The 22,438-nt window shown below is 37.2% G+C and overlaps 2 protein-coding genes across 3 annotated transcripts; both read right to left on the bottom strand.

Annotated features, from left to right (window-relative positions):
- Window positions 1–1,666: 1,666 nt before the first annotated feature.
- LOC140136899 (sialidase-4-like) lies at window positions 1,667–20,170 on the bottom strand. Of its 2 annotated transcripts, XM_072158520.1 has the most exons (10): window positions 19,752–20,169; window positions 16,479–16,551; window positions 15,973–16,012; window positions 14,738–14,911; window positions 12,993–13,083; window positions 12,232–12,325; window positions 10,388–10,471; window positions 8,955–9,067; window positions 7,387–7,557; window positions 1,667–6,539 (listed from the first exon to the last, which is right to left on the bottom strand). In XM_072158520.1, exons 2-10 carry the CDS (start codon window positions 16,489–16,491, stop codon window positions 6,450–6,452), a joined length of 870 nt encoding a protein of 289 aa, XP_072014621.1. In that variant the 5' UTR covers window positions 16,492–16,551; window positions 19,752–20,169; the 3' UTR covers window positions 1,667–6,449. The 2 variants fall into 2 exon arrangements, with proteins under 2 accessions (XP_072014621.1, XP_072014622.1); XM_072158521.1 differs by lacking the exon at window positions 16,479–16,551 and having other exon boundaries at window positions 19,752–20,170.
- LOC140138362 (uncharacterized) lies at window positions 18,541–19,321 on the bottom strand. The gene is given in 3 exon segments (XM_072160270.1): window positions 18,541–18,735; window positions 18,737–18,808; window positions 18,810–19,321. Coding segments are annotated over 3 exon segments (741 nt in total). The 5' UTR covers window positions 19,284–19,321.
- Window positions 20,171–22,438: the final 2,268 nt, after the last annotated feature.

Genomic DNA, 22,438 nt, shown 5'->3' with positions numbered 1-22,438 from the left:
AGCGGTCCGTTACCAATATAGCTCAATATTTTCGGTCAAATCTCCATTCAATTAACACGGGGAGTTGGCTAGCTATGAGCTAGCTATGCTTTGCCCTCACTCATATTCTACGAAAGTGCGACCCCTTCTGAACATCTAACCTAGCTGTAATATTAGGTCATGTCAGAGAAATATATTTGCTAGAAGTTTGGAGAATAGTTTAGATATTGGCCGGTTATTTTTCACACAGTGATGTTAACTAGGCAAATGCAACTTACTTCTAGCATACACTATTTGTAAAGGTCGCGCGTCAATGGTGAGGGCACTGTGTATTGTGTATAGGAAAACCAGGGAAAACGGACAGTAACTGCAGTATGCTTTACATAGTTTGTCCAAGATGCAGCGGCGTAGGTGGGATTTTTTCCAGGGGGGGGGGTGGCAAGCCAGGGGCGGGGGCCCAAATCCACCAAATTTCCCTGCACTGGGGGGGGCAAATAGACAATCCATTCTTATGTGGCCAAAGTACCGCAATTGCCTCTCAATGATAGACTTTCTGATGTTTAAGTTCGTACCAATCTTATCCAGGACCCAGATGTTTGTTCCCAAGATACTCCCAGGCCTCCTATAGCACCACATCTCAAGTGCATCTATCTTCTTCCTGTCATTCGTTGTCATTGCCCAGGATTTGCAGCCGTATGTAGCAATTGAGAAGACTGTTGCACAGAGTAACCGTATTGAGATTGATTGATAAACCACGACTCTTCCAGATCTTTGACATTCTGAATTGTTGTCCTATATAGCTAATCCTCACACTGGGCCAATCGTCTTTTGATCAGCTCAGATGTGCAATCACCTTTGTTGTCTATATCATATTCAAAGTGTTTATACTTTGATCAGCTCGTAATCGGCGGGACTTTTACCACTACGCCGAAAAGTATAGACCCACGTTAAGAGTGATCTGCCTGGTCTGTAATTTACGTGTTAAAGAAAGTAGACAACGTATAGACTTCAATTAATAATTTATATACTTCTGGCGAGATGTCACAAGACAATTCTCCAAATAAAATATATCGATATTAATCCGCGCGCGATGTTATAAGGCCCGCCGATTATGAGTTGAACCAAGTATAATATCCTTGATCTTTTGATCATCTATCAAAAAGTCCTCTCCCGTTTAACCATTACTTTTATTTATTTAGTCTTTTTTGACATTTAGGCCTTTCTTGATGCACTTCAAAAGAGACAACAGTCCCTCTCTACTGCTGCATATTTGGGTGGTATCATCAGCATAGCGTAGATTTGTGCAGTGGCGGCGCCAGGAATGTTTTTCCGGGGGGGCATTGAGGGGGCAAAGTGAATTTCTGTAGCATTTTCCCCCTCATGTCCCCCGTGGCGCTGCCACTGGATTAGTGATACTGGATTAGTGATAATGACAAACATCATGGCTAAAATATAATTTGTTATGTCTCAAAGTCGGTTTTTCTTAGCGCGTCCATGTCAGCTGAAACGGCAAATTCATTTTTTTGCCATAAGATCATAAAATTTCATAAGATATTATATAAATAATATGTGTTCTTTTGAACACTCGAGAATGACATCTTAATTCAAAATTAAGTTTAAAAAAAATCTTTTAACAAAATTATTTTAAAAAACGCATTCCATTGAAACTGCCATGGGCTTTGAGACATTTTTTTTCCCGTTTAGCCAATGTGAAAATGTCAAAACACATTGTGCAAATTGAAACAAAAAACATGAAATGAAAATATGAAAGGAGATATAACCAAAATAGGTCTTTCCCCCCTAAAAAAAAGCCACAAATGCAGTCAGAATACCGTAGGTTTTGTTATCATGATAATACATCACTGTAACTGTAAGATGGCTAAATGTTGAACTCTTTCATGATCCGACACAAATTTTGCCATTTTAGCGCTTGTAGTTCTGTCTACTCCATTACTAATGCCCTATGATCGTATCATATAGAATTTATGGCCGATATGTTGCACTCCCAAACGCTCACGGTATTGGTGGCGCTGTTGTACTACTTTTTATACTTCTTATTCCCACCCCAAACTTGGCCAAAAGTTACTATACTCCAAATGATCATTCATTAGGTCATCTTAATTTAATAGTTCGTCTCAAAGCCCGTCCCAAGTTAAAAACCTAATAAATGCGGTGTTTTGGATTGCTTTTTTTACTTCCAATTTTTTTAATCTGTGTGACGAGCTTTGTGACAAGAAAATACCACCTTTTCATGAAGAATTTTATTGAGATTTAGGCTATTTTGAATTGATGTCTGGTGATGCGAGATTTGTGTGTGGTGGATTTGGAAAAAAATAAAACAGCAGAAAAATGAATAACACGCAAAAATCAGGCGATTTTACTAAATGAGCACGGAGGATTTGAGACAAACTATTAAATTAAGATGGCCTTATACATTATACTTTGCAATTCTACTAGAAGACCAATAAAATCACCAAATAAATTAGTTAAATAATAGTTAAGAAAATAATCATGTAGGTCACTAGCAAAGAAAAAAACTATTCTCCAAATTATCCATTGTGCTCGTAATGCTTTGCATCTAATTTTATTTTATACAAGCCATTTATATATATATTTTAGATTACAATTAATTTAATGTACATAAAGGATTAAAAATATACCTGATAATAGATAAAATACTGGAAAATGTACTTTTAAATATGTTGCAAAGTTGTGCTACTATGTTACAAACATGTAGGCTAAACTATAATGCTGCAAACAAATTACTTCCTAAAACATGGTAGGTCCGATCTGTCAACAAAACAATTAGATACATATTAAATAAACACTATTTCCTCATTATTAAAATAAGCAAAACCAATATACAGGCATGAGAATGTCTTTTCGGAAAACTGCCGCCTGAAAAAGCGAGTGAAATTGGCCTTAAAATGCCCAAAACTGGCTGAAAAAAATAATAAAAATGCGGAAATTTGGACAACAAAACTGCCTGAATTCAAGCAAAAGCCTAAAAATTCTCATACCTGAATATATTTACAATTGGCAATGTCTTGGCAAAATACATTCCAGTTCCTGCCAGAGCAGTTCTTCTGGGGTGAACCAAACCTGCCTGGTTATCAAATTAATCAGTGACAAGGTTATCTCTGAATTTGACAGGTGTACTGCTAATTGATACAATAACATTAAAATATTGATTTTGCCCAAATCAGGCTGGAAAAATAAATAAAAATGCATAAATTTGGACAAAAAAATTGCCTGAATTCAGGCAAAAGCCTGAAAGTTCTCATGTCTCAATATAATTACAATTGGCAATGCCTTGGCAAAGGAAATACATTCCAGTTTTTGAATAATTGTTTTTTTTAGTGTATACTTAGTAATACATTAATAGATAGCATAATTTGTCTACAAATAATATTTGTATTATGTTATTACATATTATTTCATGTGTGACCATACACCACGAATCAGCCGTAGAGTCGGCCCTGGTCAATTTTTTTAATTTCGTGTTTAGAAAATATATATCATAAGCTTTAAAATGGTATATCATTTGACTTCAAACGATTTTCAGAAGTGGGGTTATGGTTTGTTGAACTCTGCTCCTTCAACAAAATGGTACCTTTTTTTCGGTTATTATGTCTTTTTTTTCCACATTGCTGGTAATAAATATCAAACAGTCATAATTGGGGGTCATTTCAAATCATCCCCAAGTCAACGAGGTTCAGGAATGTCCTCTCATTGTTAATTTAATACATACCTAGACAAAAGGTATAAGCTTATTATCATCTTAAGCAATAGGATTATTGATTGGTTTAAACGGTGCTTGACTGGCACTATCAAATGACATACATGTCGCACCTTCACACACATTTTACACTGCAACTCAGAATACAATTTGCCGAATTTTACGGTTCATTCGTAGTGTACGACCACATATAGACTTTTCTTGTATAATGATATTTATATACAAATTAAGAAGAAAAACATGCAGTTAAAAAGCATCAGCGTAGGTAGACAAGTAATGTTGCATTGGTTATTCCTGAGTCATGAGATAAATAATGAATTTCATTTACTAACCTGAACAAGATGTACAATTTTAAAAACAAATACTCTCTGTAACGCTGTATGGAATCAAGTTAAATATAAAAATACTGTATTATATTTTCCATAAGTATTTCTCAGCCATTTTGGCACATAATAATCATAATAACAAAACTTACGTACATATTTCTGGTCTCAATCGTCATATGCAGGTCACTCTAGGAGGCAGTTTACAGTATACATATAGTTTATTGTATATATTGCACTTACTTACATGGGAATGCAGTGGGGGTTTGTGGGGCCACCAGACCGGACTACAGCCTAGGAGGGCAGAATATGCAGTGATTTGTTATCTTTGTGAAAAGCAAAATAAATAAAAAAATCTCAAGTGATTGTCGTTGTTTTTGTTATTTTAGGGTGCACAAAATGCACAATTTCTTTCTTGTTACATTTTCAGGCCTCTTTTGCTTGGCTACGGTATCTTTATTTTTTCTGATTACTAAAACAAATATACATGCGGTTTTATGATACAAACCTCTTTTTTTTAAATCAACCATTGAATCACATTGGTGATACGCGCATCTATAAAGCGGGGTCTGGGGTAGGGGTCAACTCACATTTACCAATACACAGACAATATGTTTTAGGGATGAAATCAAAACTTCGACTGGCGGTTGACCGCCGGTTCCCTCCGGTTACCACCGTTTAGAACAATAGCAACCGGACGGAACCGGCCGCCAACCGCCGATCGAGTTTTTATTTCGTCCCTAATATCTTCATGATGCTTCATCCCCCAGGGCTCATTTCCTGGGAATTTCTTCTGACAGGCTATTCAAATTGAAACCCAAACACCCCCTATGAAAGACATGACCTTAATCACTCACACAGGGGTGTAGATTTCATATGGAATCTCCCCATTCAGGTAATCGCATTTGAAATTCACACTCCCTTGTCTTCCATAGTAGGTGTATGGAGTTCAACTGCAATCGCCAAATTTCAGTATATCCAACCCTTTCAACAGAAATGGTCTTCATACAAAATTACACATTACTAGGAAGAACAGCTGCCTTGGGGAATAAATTTTCCAGAGAATTTCTATTAATTAAAAAAAAAATCCAACCCTTACCAACAGAAAAGGTTTTCATACAAAAGTACAACTGCTTACACTGTAAATGTACGTTAGTCAAAAAAGGGTCTTATTCGACTAACTAAAAATTAGTCATACAAGATATAATTATTTATCGAAAAACAGATTTTTGAAAAAAATAATAGTCATTTAATTAGTGATTCAATTATAGTAATGCACGTATATGACTACCTGGAATTAAATCGTCAAGTCATAAATTCATCATTAGTCATGCAATTTCTTATTCTTTCCAAATTGAATATTATAAGTCATGAAAATATTTTGAAATGATGTAAATTAATGTGAAATGATATAACTGTTCTTTTAGCATTATAAATACATAATTTTAGCATTATTTTCCTTGAATAAAAAAATTATATCTTGTATGACTAATTTTTAGTTAGTCGAATAAGACCCTTTTTTGACCAACTTAAGTTTACAGTGTACGGAATAAGCACAAAGATTGATGAAGCTCTAGGGATAAACATGTTACCAAGCTAATCCCTTCTTTCTCTGACTGTAATAAAACCTGACGTTCACAGATCCAAGTAGCATCAGTGTTTCTTAACATTATAGGAGAATAGGTAATTATAGGTAATTGACATTCTAATAAGTCCCTCCATAATGAAACTATACGTAGTAGAGCTTCATACCAAGCCTTGAAATAAGCGGGCGCAGGGAGCAAATTTACCCTCGTAAAGCCACCAATTGCTCCTGGTCCTTGTAAAATTCACATGAACCAGGAGAAATTTTCTAAAATAAAAAAAAAATTATTGCTCCTGGTTACAGTTTTGCACTTTTTGCAATCGTGCTGGTATGCTGTATTGTATATATGCAGAAAAGGATTTAATATTGAAAATTGCTCCTGTTTCTTCAGAAATTGCTCCTGGTTCGTGTAAATCCCAGTGAACCAGGAGCAATGTTCAAAACAAATTGCTCCTGGTTCCAGTCTGCTTATTTCAAGGCTTGCTTCATACTTCATAGGACTTCAAAGAGCTTTATCCATCGTTAGGTTTACTCCATTACATAGACCTATTTTGCCATTTTTTACAATTCACCTGTCACGAGGTACCTCGCATGACATCTTTCAAATTAAACGTTTGAAATGTCACTTGTGCGGCGCTATTTATGAACCCATTCTCAAATAGGAGAGCAAAGTTAGGGTTCGATTGTTGCGGTGTGTTGTTGTTGTTCATATTATCGTCACCTGCATATTGTGTCATGTCTGAATACCCGCTGGTAAACCACCTTATCCGCCATGGTTTACTCCAAGTTTTGCAGCCATCTTTACTGAGCCGAATGGACATATTTAAGCGTAGATATCTATTGGCTGGATTGGAAAACAACGCCTCCATGGCTCAAGGCTTTTCTCTGGTGCTTGGAATCCTAAAACGGCTCCCTATAAAAAGATAAAAATGAAGACTTCAAAAGGATCTGTCAAGATTTTTGGGGGAGGTGCTGATTTTTTTTTTGGTGGGTGCTGATTTTGAAAAAGAGGACTTTTTTCCCAGGGGGGGGGGGATTTCGTGAAAAAGTGGACTTTCTTCCCAGAATTCAGACAAGAACCTCGGCTTATCTAAGCTCTGTTGTTTCAACACGAAAACGTCTTTTCTGGTTGTTCCCACCAAATTTCATGATCCTCCAACAATCTATGGTGATTTGACCTCGGATGACCCCAAAATGACCTTGACATTTTCTGTCTTGCTTCTGTAGTCATTTGTTTATTTACATCCACCCACCAAGCGTATACGTTAGTTACTTGAGCAATGGTGTTAATAAGAGAGACTGGCCATGGCAATCTATGAGGAGTAAGAGAGAAGACCACAGGATGAAGGCCTCAGGGTAGTAATCCACTAACAAATGCAAACTTGCTCTGGCTCGGACCAAGTCACACTTACCCACCAAGTTTGAGGGCCATACGACCTGTCATTGTTGAGAATAAAGGCGGACAGACTCGCAGACAGACTACCGGTATTATTATATAGATAGACAGCATATTAAACTTTGTTCAACTTATAAATGGCAAGAGTCATAACATTGTGGATTGATACAGAATGGCGTGCATGCAGTTGAGAGTAGCACCTACAGGTGCGCTAATTGCGATTTGCGTAATCTGTGACAATTAAGCATGTGCTTATGTGAATTTACGTAGCTTAAGTTTGAAAAATGAATGCAGTAACAAACTGAACAGATTTTGTGATTTATAAGCTACACAAAGTACACTGACAAACTGAGATGGGCCTTACCTCGCATCCAGCCGGAGCACCTCTGAGATTTTTCGGTTCAATTAAATTTGATACCAGTTGAGGAGGACCAAATGTTTCCCCTCCATCCTGGCTGAACGATTGCCCTCGGGGTTGGTCATACCCTAGTGTGCGAGAGTTGAGGTATACTAAGCCATTTGAAAGAGCAGCCACCTGAAACGACAATGTACGATAAGAATTATCTGAGAAAGCGTGAAGGGGAGTGCATTAGACGATCAACATCTCAGTGCATTATTTTGTACAATTTCTCAAGCAACAAGTGATAGCATTTATTAACCTATTTCATACACGACTAAATTATCCCGTGATTTTTGCTATTTTTAAAACAATTTTGTCACTAAAAAAGTTGGCAAATGCAAGCAAATATAAATGCATCCACCCGCAAGAAAAATGAACGTGTCCGAAAGCACTGCACCTACTACGCGGAGTTTGCGCCCGTGCAATTATATAATATTTATGCACGGCTAGTAATTTACTAACATATGCTCTGATTGATTCTCGCTATAAAAGTTAAACATTTCTTGCCAATGAACAAAATCTTCAGCAAAGCTGACATCAAAAGTTTTATTTTTTAACCAATTTTAACCATATTGCTATTAAATTAAAAAATTGCGTCATTCATCATTCATTTTATCAGTGGCATAGCGTGGGTCATCATATGGGGGAGGGGCGCGCACTGACCATGGGGGGTGCACCGGGGCTGATTGGGGGGCACAAGCCGTTTCTTGGCAAGTTTGCCATTTCAGACTATTGTAGCCCAAAATGAAGGACAATTTGTCGGGTCACTGCGCAGGAAGTACAAAAACTTTCGTAATTTTACCATACTTTGGTCCAAAGACTGTTTTTAAAGCTCAAAAGAAAGATGAACAGGACATTTCAGGGGGGGACATCCCCCTATGGACAAATTTACGGGTGGAACTTGTCCCCATCCACCCTTTCACTTCAATTCCATGTCTTTCCATAGGCCAGTATAAGCTTACACTTTGTATTTTCTATTGGAGGCTCATGTTGCTTTTGATTCCATGCTGATTTTATACAGGGTGTCCCTGAAAGAACTGTATCGTCGGAAACATAATTGTTTGGGTATTTTAACGCCACAACTAAACATAACTATAAAATAACTGGTGTGGTGGAGGAATAAATCAGCTATCACATACTTTTTGAATTTTGATAACTGACCACCCCATTAAAAAATTTACGAAACTCCCTTATTTTCAAACCTTTCCACGGATTCAAATATCAATCGATGATCTGTATTCGAGTGCTAATTATTGCGCATCATCAGCGCCAATGAGGCATTTATTGTCATTGATAGATATTTGACTCCTTGGTATGGACTGAAAATGAGGTAGTTTCATAAAATTCTTCTATTTCAAAATCGGAGCGGTCAATTGTCAAAATTTAAAAAAAATGTAATAGCCGATATATTCCTCAACTACATCGGCTATTTAGTTACATTTGGTTTATGCGTTAAACTACCCAAAAAATTCAGCTCCTGATGATACAGTTCTTTCAGGGACACAGGTTTCTTTACAGAGAAACAAACATACCGCTGTTTCATTGGTTTGGACATCAACTCCCTTTGATGTAGCTGTAGGTACATAGCCACCCATCTGCCAAGTGGTGCCATGGTCATCACTCACAATGACAGTAGCATGGCAAGCTGAAATGGGAAATGCAGTTGGGTTAAGGGGGTACTACACCCCTGCCCAATTTTGTGCTTATTTTTGCATTTTTCTCAAAAATTATAGCGCATGGGGACAAGTAAGATATGTATATTATTGGGGCAAGGACTACAACTACTGCACTGGAAATTTTATTTCAGTACAGACAACAGTTGTGGAGCAGTTGTGGAGTTACAGTAAAAAAATGAGGGAAAACCCATATTTGATCAATAAATCAATAACTACTTGCTTTGAGTTGCTGAATTTTCAGTACAGTAGTTGTAGTCCTTGCCCCTATAATATACATATCTTACCTGTCACCAATGTGCTATAATTTTTGAGAAAAATGCAAATATAGGCACAAAATTGGCCAGGGGTGTAGTACCCCCTTAACTATTAGTAGTAATAATACAAATACTATACTGCCAATAAAGTATCCTTACACTTGGAAAAATAATCACAATTTCAAAACTGAACAATATTGGGGTAAATTTGTTTTTTTAATAGATGCACTATCTAATCATGCACATTATGACACCACATTGAATCCAATGTGACCTCAAAAAGTAAAGTTACAAGCATTTGAATAGACAAAGGTCCAGTTTTAAAAGTGACAAACTGGCCTATACAAGGCACAAAAAGATTCAAACAAGCGAAAGAAAGAGACAACACAGTTTTTTCAATGAAGCGTTATTTAAAGGAGTTTTTATTTCAGTTTTTACTTCTTTGTACTTTTCATAACTTTCATTTTATTTGTCAGTTCTTTTGTTTCAGTTTTCTTTTGTTCCTTTTGTTTTAAATTAAAGCCAAACACATAAATTAGCTATTCACCACTCACAAACCAGTTGTCTACTGTCTAGTGTGTGGAGTTTTGAATAGGCCAGTTTATCACTTTTAAAACTGGATATTAGTCTAATCTTGTAACTTTGCTTCTTGAAGACACATTGGATTCAATGTGGTGTCATAATGTGCAGGATTAGATAGTGCATCTATTAAAAAAAACAAATTTAACCAAATATTGTTCAGTTTGGAAATTGTGATTATTTTTCCAAGTGTAAGGATACTTTATTGGCGCAGTATATTACAATACTAACACTAATACTAATATAAATACTAATACTATACTATAATGTGAAGCATGATATTTTCACGGCACTAAAATTTTGTGTTTTGAAGGGAACACATGCAAATGTTTGAACCCTGGACCTCTCATACCTGAGTAAAGGCTCTACACCACTCAGGTCTCACTCCTCTCTGACTGATAACATGCTTTTATGCATTAGATCACTCCCTTAATGATAACCTCATTAGTGACTTACCCCGCCCACCAGAATCATTTTTTACATTTGTGCAGCCTTGGATGACAAGTCTTCCCGATTTCAGTTGAACTCCATGTCCTGGGCCTGCACAAAATAATATTAATAATAATAAATAGAAAGTAACAGTAATTACCTTGATGTGCTTGTGTGTTGGGAGCTGTTGGGCTCCCATTGGTTACTGCTCGATGCATATTCATCAGTTGCATGTAAATTGCGTTTACGAAAAGTACAAAAAAGTGATGCAAATTCCCTTGGTATGGTGAAAAAACCCAGTCCCAGTTCTCACTTGGATTATAAGTGTGTGTATGTGTGTGCTTAATTCTTTGAGTAATTTCAATATTTGCATAATGTTGTCTTACGAGTGATATTACAAAAATATTAATGAAGGTACCGGCGTACACGTACAGGTTGGCGTGTTTGGTAATCTGTTTATTGGCAACTTGTGATTTCTATTGTACAGAATGTAGTACTTCAGCACATTTTTTAAGTTATTTATTACAATCATTTATATGGCCCTCTACATGTATGGTGAATATCAGAAATCACTTCCTCCAAGCTTCAGCCTTTCAAAGAATGACTTGTCTGTACTTTTAAATATTGTGAATATCCAAAAACAGTGGCGATGGAAGCATTAAAATTTATGAGGGACAAGCAATTTTGTTTCAGTTTTACTGGAACACTTGCGCCCAAAGCTCAAATGAACACTTTTTTTAGCCCAAAATTAATGTGAATTTTGATATTTTACTCTATTTTGGTCCCAAACACAGTGTTTTTCGGGCTAAAAACAAAGATGCACAGGGCAACTGTTGCTTTATTTTTTTCTTCTATTCAGATTTTTAGTAGGGACATCCCCACATGGAAAAATCTAGGGAGTAACGTGTCTCCCATCCGCACCAGCACCCCCCCCCCCCATTCCGCTGCATCTATGTCCAAATAACACCAGTACGGCTTACAACAATATTCACATAAAATAGACAAAACCCTACCACAGATCTTCAAATTTGAAATTCCACTTTGAATAGTGTGTGTATGAGCTGAAAGTATCAGATCAAATTATTTTCATAAAATATGTATGAGAATGATCATCCATGAAAAAACCTGAAGTGTTTGAAAAAAAAAAGCCTGAAAAGTGTGAAATTGTGCTAAAAAAGCCAAAAAAGCGGGCTGAAATTAAAAAGAAAGTGCGGAAATTTGGACAACAAAAAGCCTGAATTCAGGTTTAAACCTGAAAATTCTCATGCCTGATAAAATTTAACTGTTTCGTCAAAATAAATGTTGTTGCAAAGTGGTAATGCTACATAAAAATTAGTACCACATAATGAAGTTAAACAAATTTCAGTTGATCTTCATACCCCATAAAATCAGTGAGAATGTGCGACTGTCTTTTATGCATATATGACCTGTTCTGACAAAACCAGGAACAAGTCGCATTTCATGATTTGAATAAAAATGTAAGCATGGGACAATAAGCTTCAAAATGATACCAAAATTATATACATAGCATCAATAGTTTTCAAGATGTGGATAATTTTGTAAATGATACCTTGATATGTTTGCCAAATTGCTATTTTGAGCAATGGGCTTATTGGTTTCCTGCTTTACACAGGATTGAATAGGGAATATCATAGTTACACTGTCAATTACTGATTTAATTAACCTGTTTTTAATAAGTACTTTCAAAGATTTGAAAGTCTACTCAGTCCCAAGATCAAATATCATGAAATTAAGAATTCCAAAATTTGATTTTTTTATGGGAATGTCATCTTTAAAGGCCTATTCCTCAAAAACATGTCTGGCGACTTGTTCAGGGTTTTGTTGGAGCTGGTCACATATGGGTAATTTACCTGGTGAGAATGACTTGACATCATTGGGTGCCTTCTTGAAGATTTGATCTGCTATATCGACAGGTTTACTCCACGTTTGTCCAATATCTGTACTCTGAAGGAAAAAACAAAAAATCATTGTAAGAGTGGTCATTCTTATTAATGAAAATGTACTTTGATGAACTTTTTTTTTTAATTAAAAACTTTTATTAAGCCTCTGATGAGCTCAAATTAGAATTAAAGTAAATTTGTGCTTATCAGCTTTAAACTAGCTAATAGTCATATTCCTTATTATACCTTAATTTAATCTCAAGATGATCCAATGTTGAATTTCACCAGTTTCAAATATATTAGTATTCAATACAAACATGTAATATTGGTTAGTTATGGTAACAACTTACACATCAAATCTCAAGCGGTTAAGTCACAAAATTAGTGACACAGGTCCGACTCCAGCACAAGTGCCATGACTGAAGTCAATGAAGTATATCATTACATATTCATAAAGCGCCCAGGGTGCTTAAGTAGATCATATTTTAGGTGCAAATATGCACATTTTAAGGCCAAAAAAGTTTTGTTTGGTTGTTCTACAACTGGTCCAAAAAGGTAAGGTCGGTTGGTCTGATCTTTTTAATGGCCTTGTGAAAGCAAAAGAGGCAAAGCAAGTTAAAGACAACGTTTAATGTTTAAGGTTGTTGCATGGTGTTTAGGTTTATTAGCAACAGCATGAATGCATGTACATGTATGAATTAAGTCATGGATTGGTACAGCTCACCACATACCTTTATCAGAAATAAGGATCTGTCAGCACTTTTGTACAAGAGTAAAATAACATTCTTCTGGTGATCAATCAGAGGCACATGATTATGTAATCTGAGAATGAGAACACACATTAATGATATGAAATGGATTATTAAACAACTTTTAATTCTGTCAAAATATTTCAATGAATTGGCAAAAAAACCAAGAGACTTGTTGAATTCAACATCATAACCATTTATAACAGTAACAATAGATATAAAATAGGCGGTTCTCGAACCACGCGATCCCCCTGGCTGGGCGGTCAGTAAACTTGTACCTCAGATGACCCCTGGTGACCCTGAAATGACCATACAAACATGTGGCTCTAAATGTAGACTATACCCACCAAGTTTCATGCCCATCCAACAGTTTTTACAAATTTGACCTCAGATGACCCCTGGTGACCACGAAATGATCTTCCAAAAATTTGGCTTTAAATGTTGACTGTACCCACCAAGTTTTTTACTAATTTGACCTCAGATGACCCTGGATGACCTCAGTGACCTTGACCCACTAACCAATACAAACCAGTTCTGTCTGGGGTCAAGATGCACCCACCCACCAAGTTTGAGGAATGTGCGACCTCTAGTCTCCCAGAAAATAGGCGGAAGGCAAAACCTTACCAAAATGGAACATACGTTTGTACGTATACACACCGCAATATCCCCCTCAAAATAGTTCTGGAGACCCTATTTTTATGTCCTCAAACTCCGGTCTGGAGCCCGCATTTTTGAAATCTGGGCTCACTTACCTACCCCTACCTCCAGAGTTTATATTGTATTTTTGCATTGTGCAAAATTTGAGTTGGTTTGAAGGTTTCTGTGCTTGCCTGTAGCCAGGATTTTCAGTGGCATGCGCAAAGAGGGCCGGGGTGGGCATGTGTTACCAAACTTTTTTCAGTCAGTGGGGGGGGGGGGGAGGGAGAAATGCACCCAATTAGGAAAAAATAAGGGGATTAGCTAATACAACAAGCCAAGCGAGATCTGTGGCCACCCCCACTCTTGAAAACCTGCAGACTGTTCTGCTTTCCGCCGAGTCTGCGGACCATAAGCTGGAGATTTGAACTAGTGAGATCATGGAATTCGAGACAGAAGAATCTCAATGATGGAAGGCAATAATGGATGTATATATGGCCAATTTGTACTCATTGCGAATCAAAGATGAGAGATAATATAGTATGTTCTTAAATTTCTTTTTCTTTTCCATAAAATGTAACCAGCGACCCAAGGACCCGTTGAGGATTATTATTGACACTAATGACAGATTTCACAAGATTAAAAGGGCATTTCGTGATCCACATCCTCATCCCCCACTTTTCTCAAAAAAAGTTGACCATACCACTGGAAACCTCTGGCTACATAAAGTTTATGTACCAAAATTACTTGCAGATTAATTCATTTAAAAAAAATATCGTCAAATTTGAATTTACAACAGTGGCCTATGGAGTAGTGTAACACACATAATCAATCATAACTCGCAAACGCGGAAACAACTGAAATTTTGGGAATAATATTTTTTCATGAATATCTATTGATAAATCTAATAAAAAGAGGATGCTAGGATCACGAAATCCTCCTTTAACATCCCCAATAAAAATCAATCAATGTTGGTTTACCACCATAGAGAGAGCGCAACGCGAACATCATTTTTAGAGGGTTTCAGAATCAGCCCCATGCTAATAAACTACACTATTTTCTTATTTGTTTGAATGAGACAATCACAATACCTTATATTTTTCTCCTTCTCGCTGGCAACAACTTGGATCTGACCCCAAGTGACCTTTGACCCTTTTAGAGTTCCTCTACGTAGAACCATATCAGCCACACTACTGTCTGCAGTACCATATCGACCTTCACAGAATGCGAGGAAAGTTCCTTGGTGATAAATCAAAGCGGGAAGCCTGAAAAATCAAGGCAACAATTTATTACCATAATTTTAATGACTGAAGAGTTAAGGGGGTACTGCACCCCAGGCAAATAGTGTGCTTATTTTTGCAGTTTTCTCAAAAATTATATCGCATTGGTTACAAGTAAGATGTGTATATTATAGGGGCAAGGACTACAACAACTGCACTAAAAATTCAGCAACTCAAGGCAAGTAGTTATTGATTTATTGATCAAATATTGGTTTTCCCTCATTTTTGACTGTAACTCCACAACTGTTGTCTGTGCTGAAATAAAATTTCCAGTGCAGTAGTTGTAGTCCTTGCCCCTATAATATACATATCTTACTTGTCACTAATCATGCTATAATTTTTGAAAAAAAATTCAAAAATAGGCACAAAATTGAGCAGGGGTGTAGTACCCCCTTAAGATGCAAAAATCTATTGGTCTCGATTTGAGATATAGGCAAATAAAACTGGTGAAATATAGAGAAAGTAAGATGAAATGTAGACAAAATAAAAAGAAAACGTATGCACAATCTTAATATTTTACAATAGTTTTATTTAATTTATTGGTTATGAAAATGATTAGCAAATGTGTTTTAAATTAGAATGCATAACTTGAAATTCGTCTTTGTACAAGTCCTTGGGCTTGATTGTCACAACATACGAAAAAAAACCTAAATTTTTTTTATTTTGGGCGGTTTTTATTGGGCCTTTATTTCCTAGAATTAAATACAAATTAAAATTTGAATTTCTTTGCCATTAGAACTAACAAGACGTTTAGGATTTAATAACTTTGTTTCATTCCGCGAAACAAGGTAATGTTTTTTCCAATCTTCAGAAATTTAGTGACTGTATTTTTCTGGAACCAGGAGTAGGCCTACTGGAGTAGGTGACCGTGAAATGCAGTATTAACTATTATATTTTATTTTTCAATAACATTCACACCTGTAGGCCTTTTTGATATTTCCATATAGGCTGTAGACATTTTATTTATAATTTATATTGTCATTATGTCTGTAAATTAATGACTGACAAGTCTGACTTGTAGTATGTATTGGCATTCTTTAACTCACCGAAATATGGTATAACCGCTCTGATTCATTTTGAAGACATCTGCACATAAAGGAACAACATAATACATGATTAATTGTATTACACATTTAATAATAAATGTTACATGAGAGATATTTACCCAAGTGCTAAAGGCAGACGGGTAATGTCTCATTTATTGCCAATGATTAAAATGAATATAAAAATCATTATTGCAAGACTATGTTTTTCCAGGGAAGAGAAGAGGGATTAAATATATAACAGGGGGATCTGGAAATTTGGCCTTTTCCCCAAAAATTGTGGGTTACATGGCTCAAATTTCAGGAAGTCCACCAAGGCCAATCAGGCCATTACCTGCCCTTTGTCAGTTTTAGCCTGTTGTCAAGTTCAAGGCTGATCACTTGTTGGCCTTGGTGCCCTTCTTTGTCTTTGCCCAGTACTGACAGGGGGGGGTAAAAAAGGGGGCGAGGAGGCAAACTCAAACTTAGGGCAGAAAATGGTCAAAATACCCCCCAACTGGAAATACTACCTTGTTTTGGCATGTCTTATTGTTAACCCAGCAAGGACACAGCTCTTTGTAAGGCAACTTCAATGATTACTTTCTGCAAACAAATAAAACAAATTTTAAGTTTTCTAAGCTTCAATTAGAATTACTAGTATGTATGTATACTATAAATTAGCAATTATTAGCTATGTTCACCATGTAAATCATCAGACGTACACCTGGCGGAATTTACCATGACCATCGTTCACACTGCCACTACTACTACACCAGTGTAAGTTTGACCTTTTTTTTGGCCGGAACTAAGAAATTACATATCCTGGGGTTGAAAAAGGTCACAGAAATACCGAAAGTGGTAGCCCATGTTTACGCCAACCAGAAGTAAATGCTTGGTGGAACTGATCGGCGTAATTATGCTAAAAGTAGGCTAGGTGTGGACATGCGGTAAGAGCAGGAAAATATTTGTGGCATTTTTATCAATGTTAGCGTAAGTTTACGGAACTTTACGTCAACTCAAAATGTGAACACGACTATTGCTACATGACACATTCGCAGTAGAACTACCCCTGTTTGCAAACCGTGACGCCCCTCGAATAGTGAGCGATCACCTAAGATCCAGCACAGTACACCCATCGAATGTGTGTCATCGGCCCTCAGATAGGACCCATGAATTCGTTATTCGATTCATCATGATCTGCATCTGCTAGCTGTGTAATCTCCAATATAATGTCCAACACAGGGCATGTAGGACGCCTACAGCACAGAGCTGACAGAGCCTGTGCTACATGTAGGTATGCCAGGTGAATTCAAATTGCATCATTTTATATCAAATTAGCCCTTGAGTAAAGAAAGACAAAACTGAAAACCTTTTTGTCATAGCACTTTCCGTGTCAAAGTTACATCTTTTCAAAGATCGACTTTCATCAAAAAGATTCTGCTAGCAAAATTCCCCAAAACAGCATTATGGGGTGTTTCTAGATCTTAGTCTCATGATGATAGCAGCTTTTTTTTAATGGAACTGTTATCAAAATCCCTCTAAAATTCCATGTGTGAGTGTCTCATCACCATAAAAAATCATATATTTGGGTCAAGTGAAGTATAGAAAACATATTTATGTACATGTAGGTTTCCTTGACCGACCTTAGCTGTTCTTGAAAAAAATTGCAATTTCTATGTAAATATGTATTGTGTTTGGTCCCCGGTCTAGGCGAATTTCGCTGACTAGCAAATGTTAACTAACGTTTGCCTGCATGCATTACCTACTACATGTATCTAAGATGAAATACAATACACTGAAGGTTTATAATAATTATCAAGCATATTTTCTAGGCTAATCAGGGACAGTTGTATGCATCATGCATGGCATGTACATTTATATAGGTATGCTCTAGGTGAATTCAAATTTGCCATCAAACTGCATCATTTTACATATCAAATCAAAGCCCTTGAGTAAAGAAGGCCAAAACTGAAAACATTTTTGTCATAGCACTTTCCGTAACAAAGTTACATCTTGTCAAAGATTGACTTTCATCAAAAAGATTCTGCTAGCAAAATTCCCAAAAACAGCATTTAGGGGTGTTTCTAGATCTTAGTCTCATGGCGATAGCAGCTTTTTAAATGGAACTGCTATCAAAATCCTCTAAAATTCCATGTGCGAGTGGCTCATCACCATAAAAAATCATATATTTGGGTCAAGTGAAGAATAGAAAACATATTTATGTAGGTTTCCTTCACGGACCTGTTCTCGAAAAAAATTCAAATTTGTATGTAAATTTATGCATTTTGTTTGGGCCCCGGTCTAGGCGAATTTCGCTGACTAGCAAATATGTTAACTAAGGTTTGCCTGGGATACCTAATTTATACACTCGTCACCCTCATAACCAAAGGGCCCAAGTCATTATTACATGTATGTTTCTCATTTGGAATTTTGATTTTCTGAGACTGAGTAAAACCCATAAATAATCAAATTTCCAGCCGGGCCACATACAATACCTGTTTACCTGTCGTCTCGGGCACTCTTTTGGAAGGCTATGAAGCCTTATAACGCCCATCCAATTTCATCATTACTTGACTACAATAGAGAGAGAAATTAATGTGTACTGCAAGTAATTTGTTCCAGGGTGGTGCTACCCCTGTAATCATACTTGTCTATATGGTTCTCTAAGAAGGTGTCAATGCCATTTTTAAAGCAGTTGGTAGACTTGGCATGCACTATGGTTGCTGGCAATCGATTCCAAGCATTTACGACCCTTAGGGTGAAACAATTTCTTCTAAAGCGTGTCCTTGCTTCTTACTTTATTGATCTTTAAATTATGTCCCCTCAGCCCTACCGTCCTCCTCTCCATATCGAATAGATTAATGGGGTTGGATGTCTGTCAGACCACTCATAATGCGATATACTTGGACGAGGTCTCCTCTGAGTCTTCTGAATGCTAATGAAGGGAGTTTTAGCCTTTTTAGACGTGCTTCGTATGGCTGATCTCTGATCTCGGGAATCAACTTAGTTGCTCTGCGCTGAACCTTCTCCAGTTTATCAATATCGCCTTTCAGAAATGGACTCCATACACAATTTGCATATTCCAGATGTGGTCTAATCATGGTCTTGTATAGGGTTTTGAACATTGGAATATCCATATACTCAAAGGTTCTCCTCATCACTCCCACAATACGATTTGCTTTATTTGTGACTGCTCCTACATGCTTTCTGAAGGTAAGCGAACTGTCAAACAGGACTCCCAGATCCTTTTCTTCCTCCAGCTTCCCCAGTGGTCTTCTATTATCCCCATCTTTCATGGAATAACTATGGACTTCTCTGTCCTTGCCATAATGCATCACTCCACACTTCCCTACGTTGAAGTATATTTGCCATCTATTCGACATCAAAAGAGATATATATATTCCACAAGTTCGTGAAGAATGCCGCTGGAAATTTGAATAATTATGGGTTTATTACTCAGAAAATCAAAATTCCAAATGAGAAACATGTAAATAATGATATTGGTTTTGAGGCATGAGCCTGAGGGTGACGTACATATAGTGTAGTATACTAAAATGCAGAAAACCTTTTACGAGCGCGACTACCGTGATGTTGCAAATTCGGCGCTAACAACGCGTACGGCGCACAGTTCATTCATAAATTTCCACTCGGCAACAACAGATCGCCTCAGCAGCCAATCAGAGACAAGTGCGTGCAACGCAGTAAATACGCGATGTATCCTTACAATACGCGCTCGTCAAAGGTTTTCTGCATTTTAGTATAGTATGGATACATGATATAATGATAATTTATGGTAAGCTTACCTGCAATGCCTGATGATTTTTGAGTGCTGTTCTGTAGATTACTTGCCAGCTTGCTTTATTGTGAGTGTCAAAACGACTTGAATATGACTTTACTTCAGAAATTCTTGAGTAAGTAAGTCATCGTCGTGGGCAACAAACAGAGGTAACAAGTAAATAAAATTGATTCATTATTGAATTGAAACGGAAAACACTTGTCCGGCATGTCCGGCCAATGAACAGATTGTGTCTATGAATCATACGTTACGTATCCCGTGATCGTATCAAGTGGGAGGATTGTGACCTTCACGAAAACGTGGCCAATGCCATATTAAAATTAATCCATTCATAATTCAGGTTCAAGGTTAAAATTACTACGAGTCTTTCGACCATTCATCTGTCAAACACTTGACTCGTGATCATGGTCTCGTGATGTTTACAACAATTCACGCAGTGTTGCCAATAATAACATAGTATCATAATAATTAGCCCAAATCGCGGCGAAAGGGGTCAGTAAGTCGCCCAAATTGCTAAGGGAGTGTTCAGCAATACTTGGGGGGGGGGGGGATTGTATTTTTCATGTTTAAACCCCAAAATCTTTTTGACCCCTTCTCAATAGACCTGAAACTTTTTTGACCCCTCATTTTAGGTACAAAAAGGTATTTAAAATCAATCCCATGATGACAATAGGACCTAGGTTTGGCCCAGGCTAGCGGTAGGCCCCGGGGGCACTCCAACTTTGGAGGTGACGCGTATGTAGGGCTGTTAAGACCCCTTTTTCAGCATCGCTGTCACCCAAAGACCCCATATTTTTTACGAACACATGCTCGCTCCGCGCTCTGTCACCTGAAGACCCCTATTTTTCCATTTGATCTGTCACCCAAAGACCCTTACAAGTTCAATTTGAACAGCAACTTTCATTTATCACTGATTTTGTTACTTATTTTGAAAAAATAAAGAAATTTGAAGCCATTTAGAACTAGAAATTCGATTTTCGAGGTTTTTGTGGCGCTGTTTTGGTTCTCACCCAAAGATTCCATTTAAAAAAAGGTCATGTTCTCACCCATTGACCCCATATTTTTTAAATTTTGCTCTCACCGAATGCCAAAAATCATGCTCTCACCCAATGACCCCATATTTTTTACATGTTGCTCTCACCGAATGCCCCTTAGTGCGAAAGCGCCAGCCCTACACCTATATCCATTTCAAATTGAAGTGCCCCCCCCCCCCCGGGGGTAGGCCTAGGCCCACTCTGTAAAACTCCTTTTCAGATTCTGATTTTAGTGTTAAAGAGCAGAATGTTTTTCTGAGGGGCACTGGATGAAAAGTGAATTTCAGGGGGAAAGGCAAAATCGTCAAATTTTGCGCAAAATTGCCACAAAAAGTGGGGAGTTTTTGCCTCAAAAGTGTGTGTGTGGGGGGGGGAGGTGGGCCAAGAAAAAATATTGGGGCGCTGCCGCTGTTGGTTAAAATCCCAGGTATGAGCCCTGGGGTCAGGGGATTGAGACCGGGGCAAAGTGGCACAGATTTATATAGAATCTGGTGGTGAACCACGCGGAACTACGAAGCACCTACCGTACATCAAACTCTTAGGCCTATAGGCCTATGTAGGCCTAGTATTAAATAGGCCCTAGAGTAAGATGGGGTAAGTGGGACACTTAAGGATATTATTGGATATAAAACTCATGTAGGCCTAAGTGAATAAAGATTGGACTTATGTTTTTATAATTCAAGTATAAATCCTACAATGTAGGAGCTCCTAGGACAATGTCTGGTGTTAGGCGATATACTCGTACTCCAATTCAGTATACAGACTGGCGGGGCCAATTATGTAATGACCCAACTGTCCAACTTACCCACAACACTTTGGGGTAAGTGGGACACATAAGGGTAGGGGTAAATTTGACACATATATTTATGATATTATTACATTAAAAGAACATATTTTACCTCAATACATATATATATATATATATATATTGGAGCATTTGGGCATTAACATAACTATAACAAAAAATAGTAATACATGTAGGCCCTACTATACTATATGTTTACGAATTTCGTCTGCAGCTTTTTGGTGACAAAACCCCCAAAAAAACACGATTTGCGATTTTCAGCCACAAAATCAATAGTCAAGTCATATTCAATAGGCGTTTTCAGTGTTAATTTAATTTTTGAGCTTGTTTGGCGGCATTAGGCCTATATGCAATTTAACTTGGTAATTTTGTTATTTTTTGTATCAAAAATTAATTTCAAGAACCACTGTCCCACCTACCCCATCCACACCATACTAAATAGGCCCTAATTGGCTAAATTGCATGACTTCATCATCATGATTTTCTGCTAGCTTGTAAAAAGCGTTCTTTTTTATGGTAAAAGAAATATATTATCTCTCAATTTTTCCTACCTCTCAGCAAAGACTTTTAAATATTTGGTAAAGTATAATTCCTCAAAGTTGGCCGCCACATCAAGGTAGTGTTGGGCTCAAGCATCTCCCGCAGCTCAAATGCCAAATAAACTCCAATATTGAGCAGTGAAATAATAGGCCTACATATTTGCAATGGGGTAAGTCACCATTCGGTATTGTATTGGTGGATTTAGTTCTGTAATGAAGATCTAGAGTGTCCATGCATTTACCCCACTGTCCCACTTACCCCATCTGGGGACAATAGAATAACCATTGATTGACATGGTTAATTAGTTTGGTTACC

Source organism: Amphiura filiformis, chromosome 17 (assembly GCF_039555335.1).
Source record: "Amphiura filiformis chromosome 17, Afil_fr2py, whole genome shotgun sequence".
Classification (NCBI taxonomy): Eukaryota; Metazoa; Echinodermata; class Ophiuroidea; order Amphilepidida; family Amphiuridae; genus Amphiura; species Amphiura filiformis.
Note: the sequence above shows the minus strand (reverse complement) of the source record. Positions and strands in the feature narration are given on the sequence as shown.

Bases quoted from the DNA above. Each gene is read 5' to 3' on its own strand.
- LOC140136899 (XM_072158520.1), bottom strand. The intron at 7,558-8,954 runs GTATGTTTGTTT...TTGTCGTTTCAG, and splicing joins TCCAAACCAATGAAACAGCG to GTGGCTGCTCTTTCAAATGG. The intron at 6,540-7,386 runs GTAAGGCCCATC...ATCTTTTTATAG, and splicing joins GTGCTCCGGCTGGATGCGAG to GGAGCCGTTTTAGGATTCCA.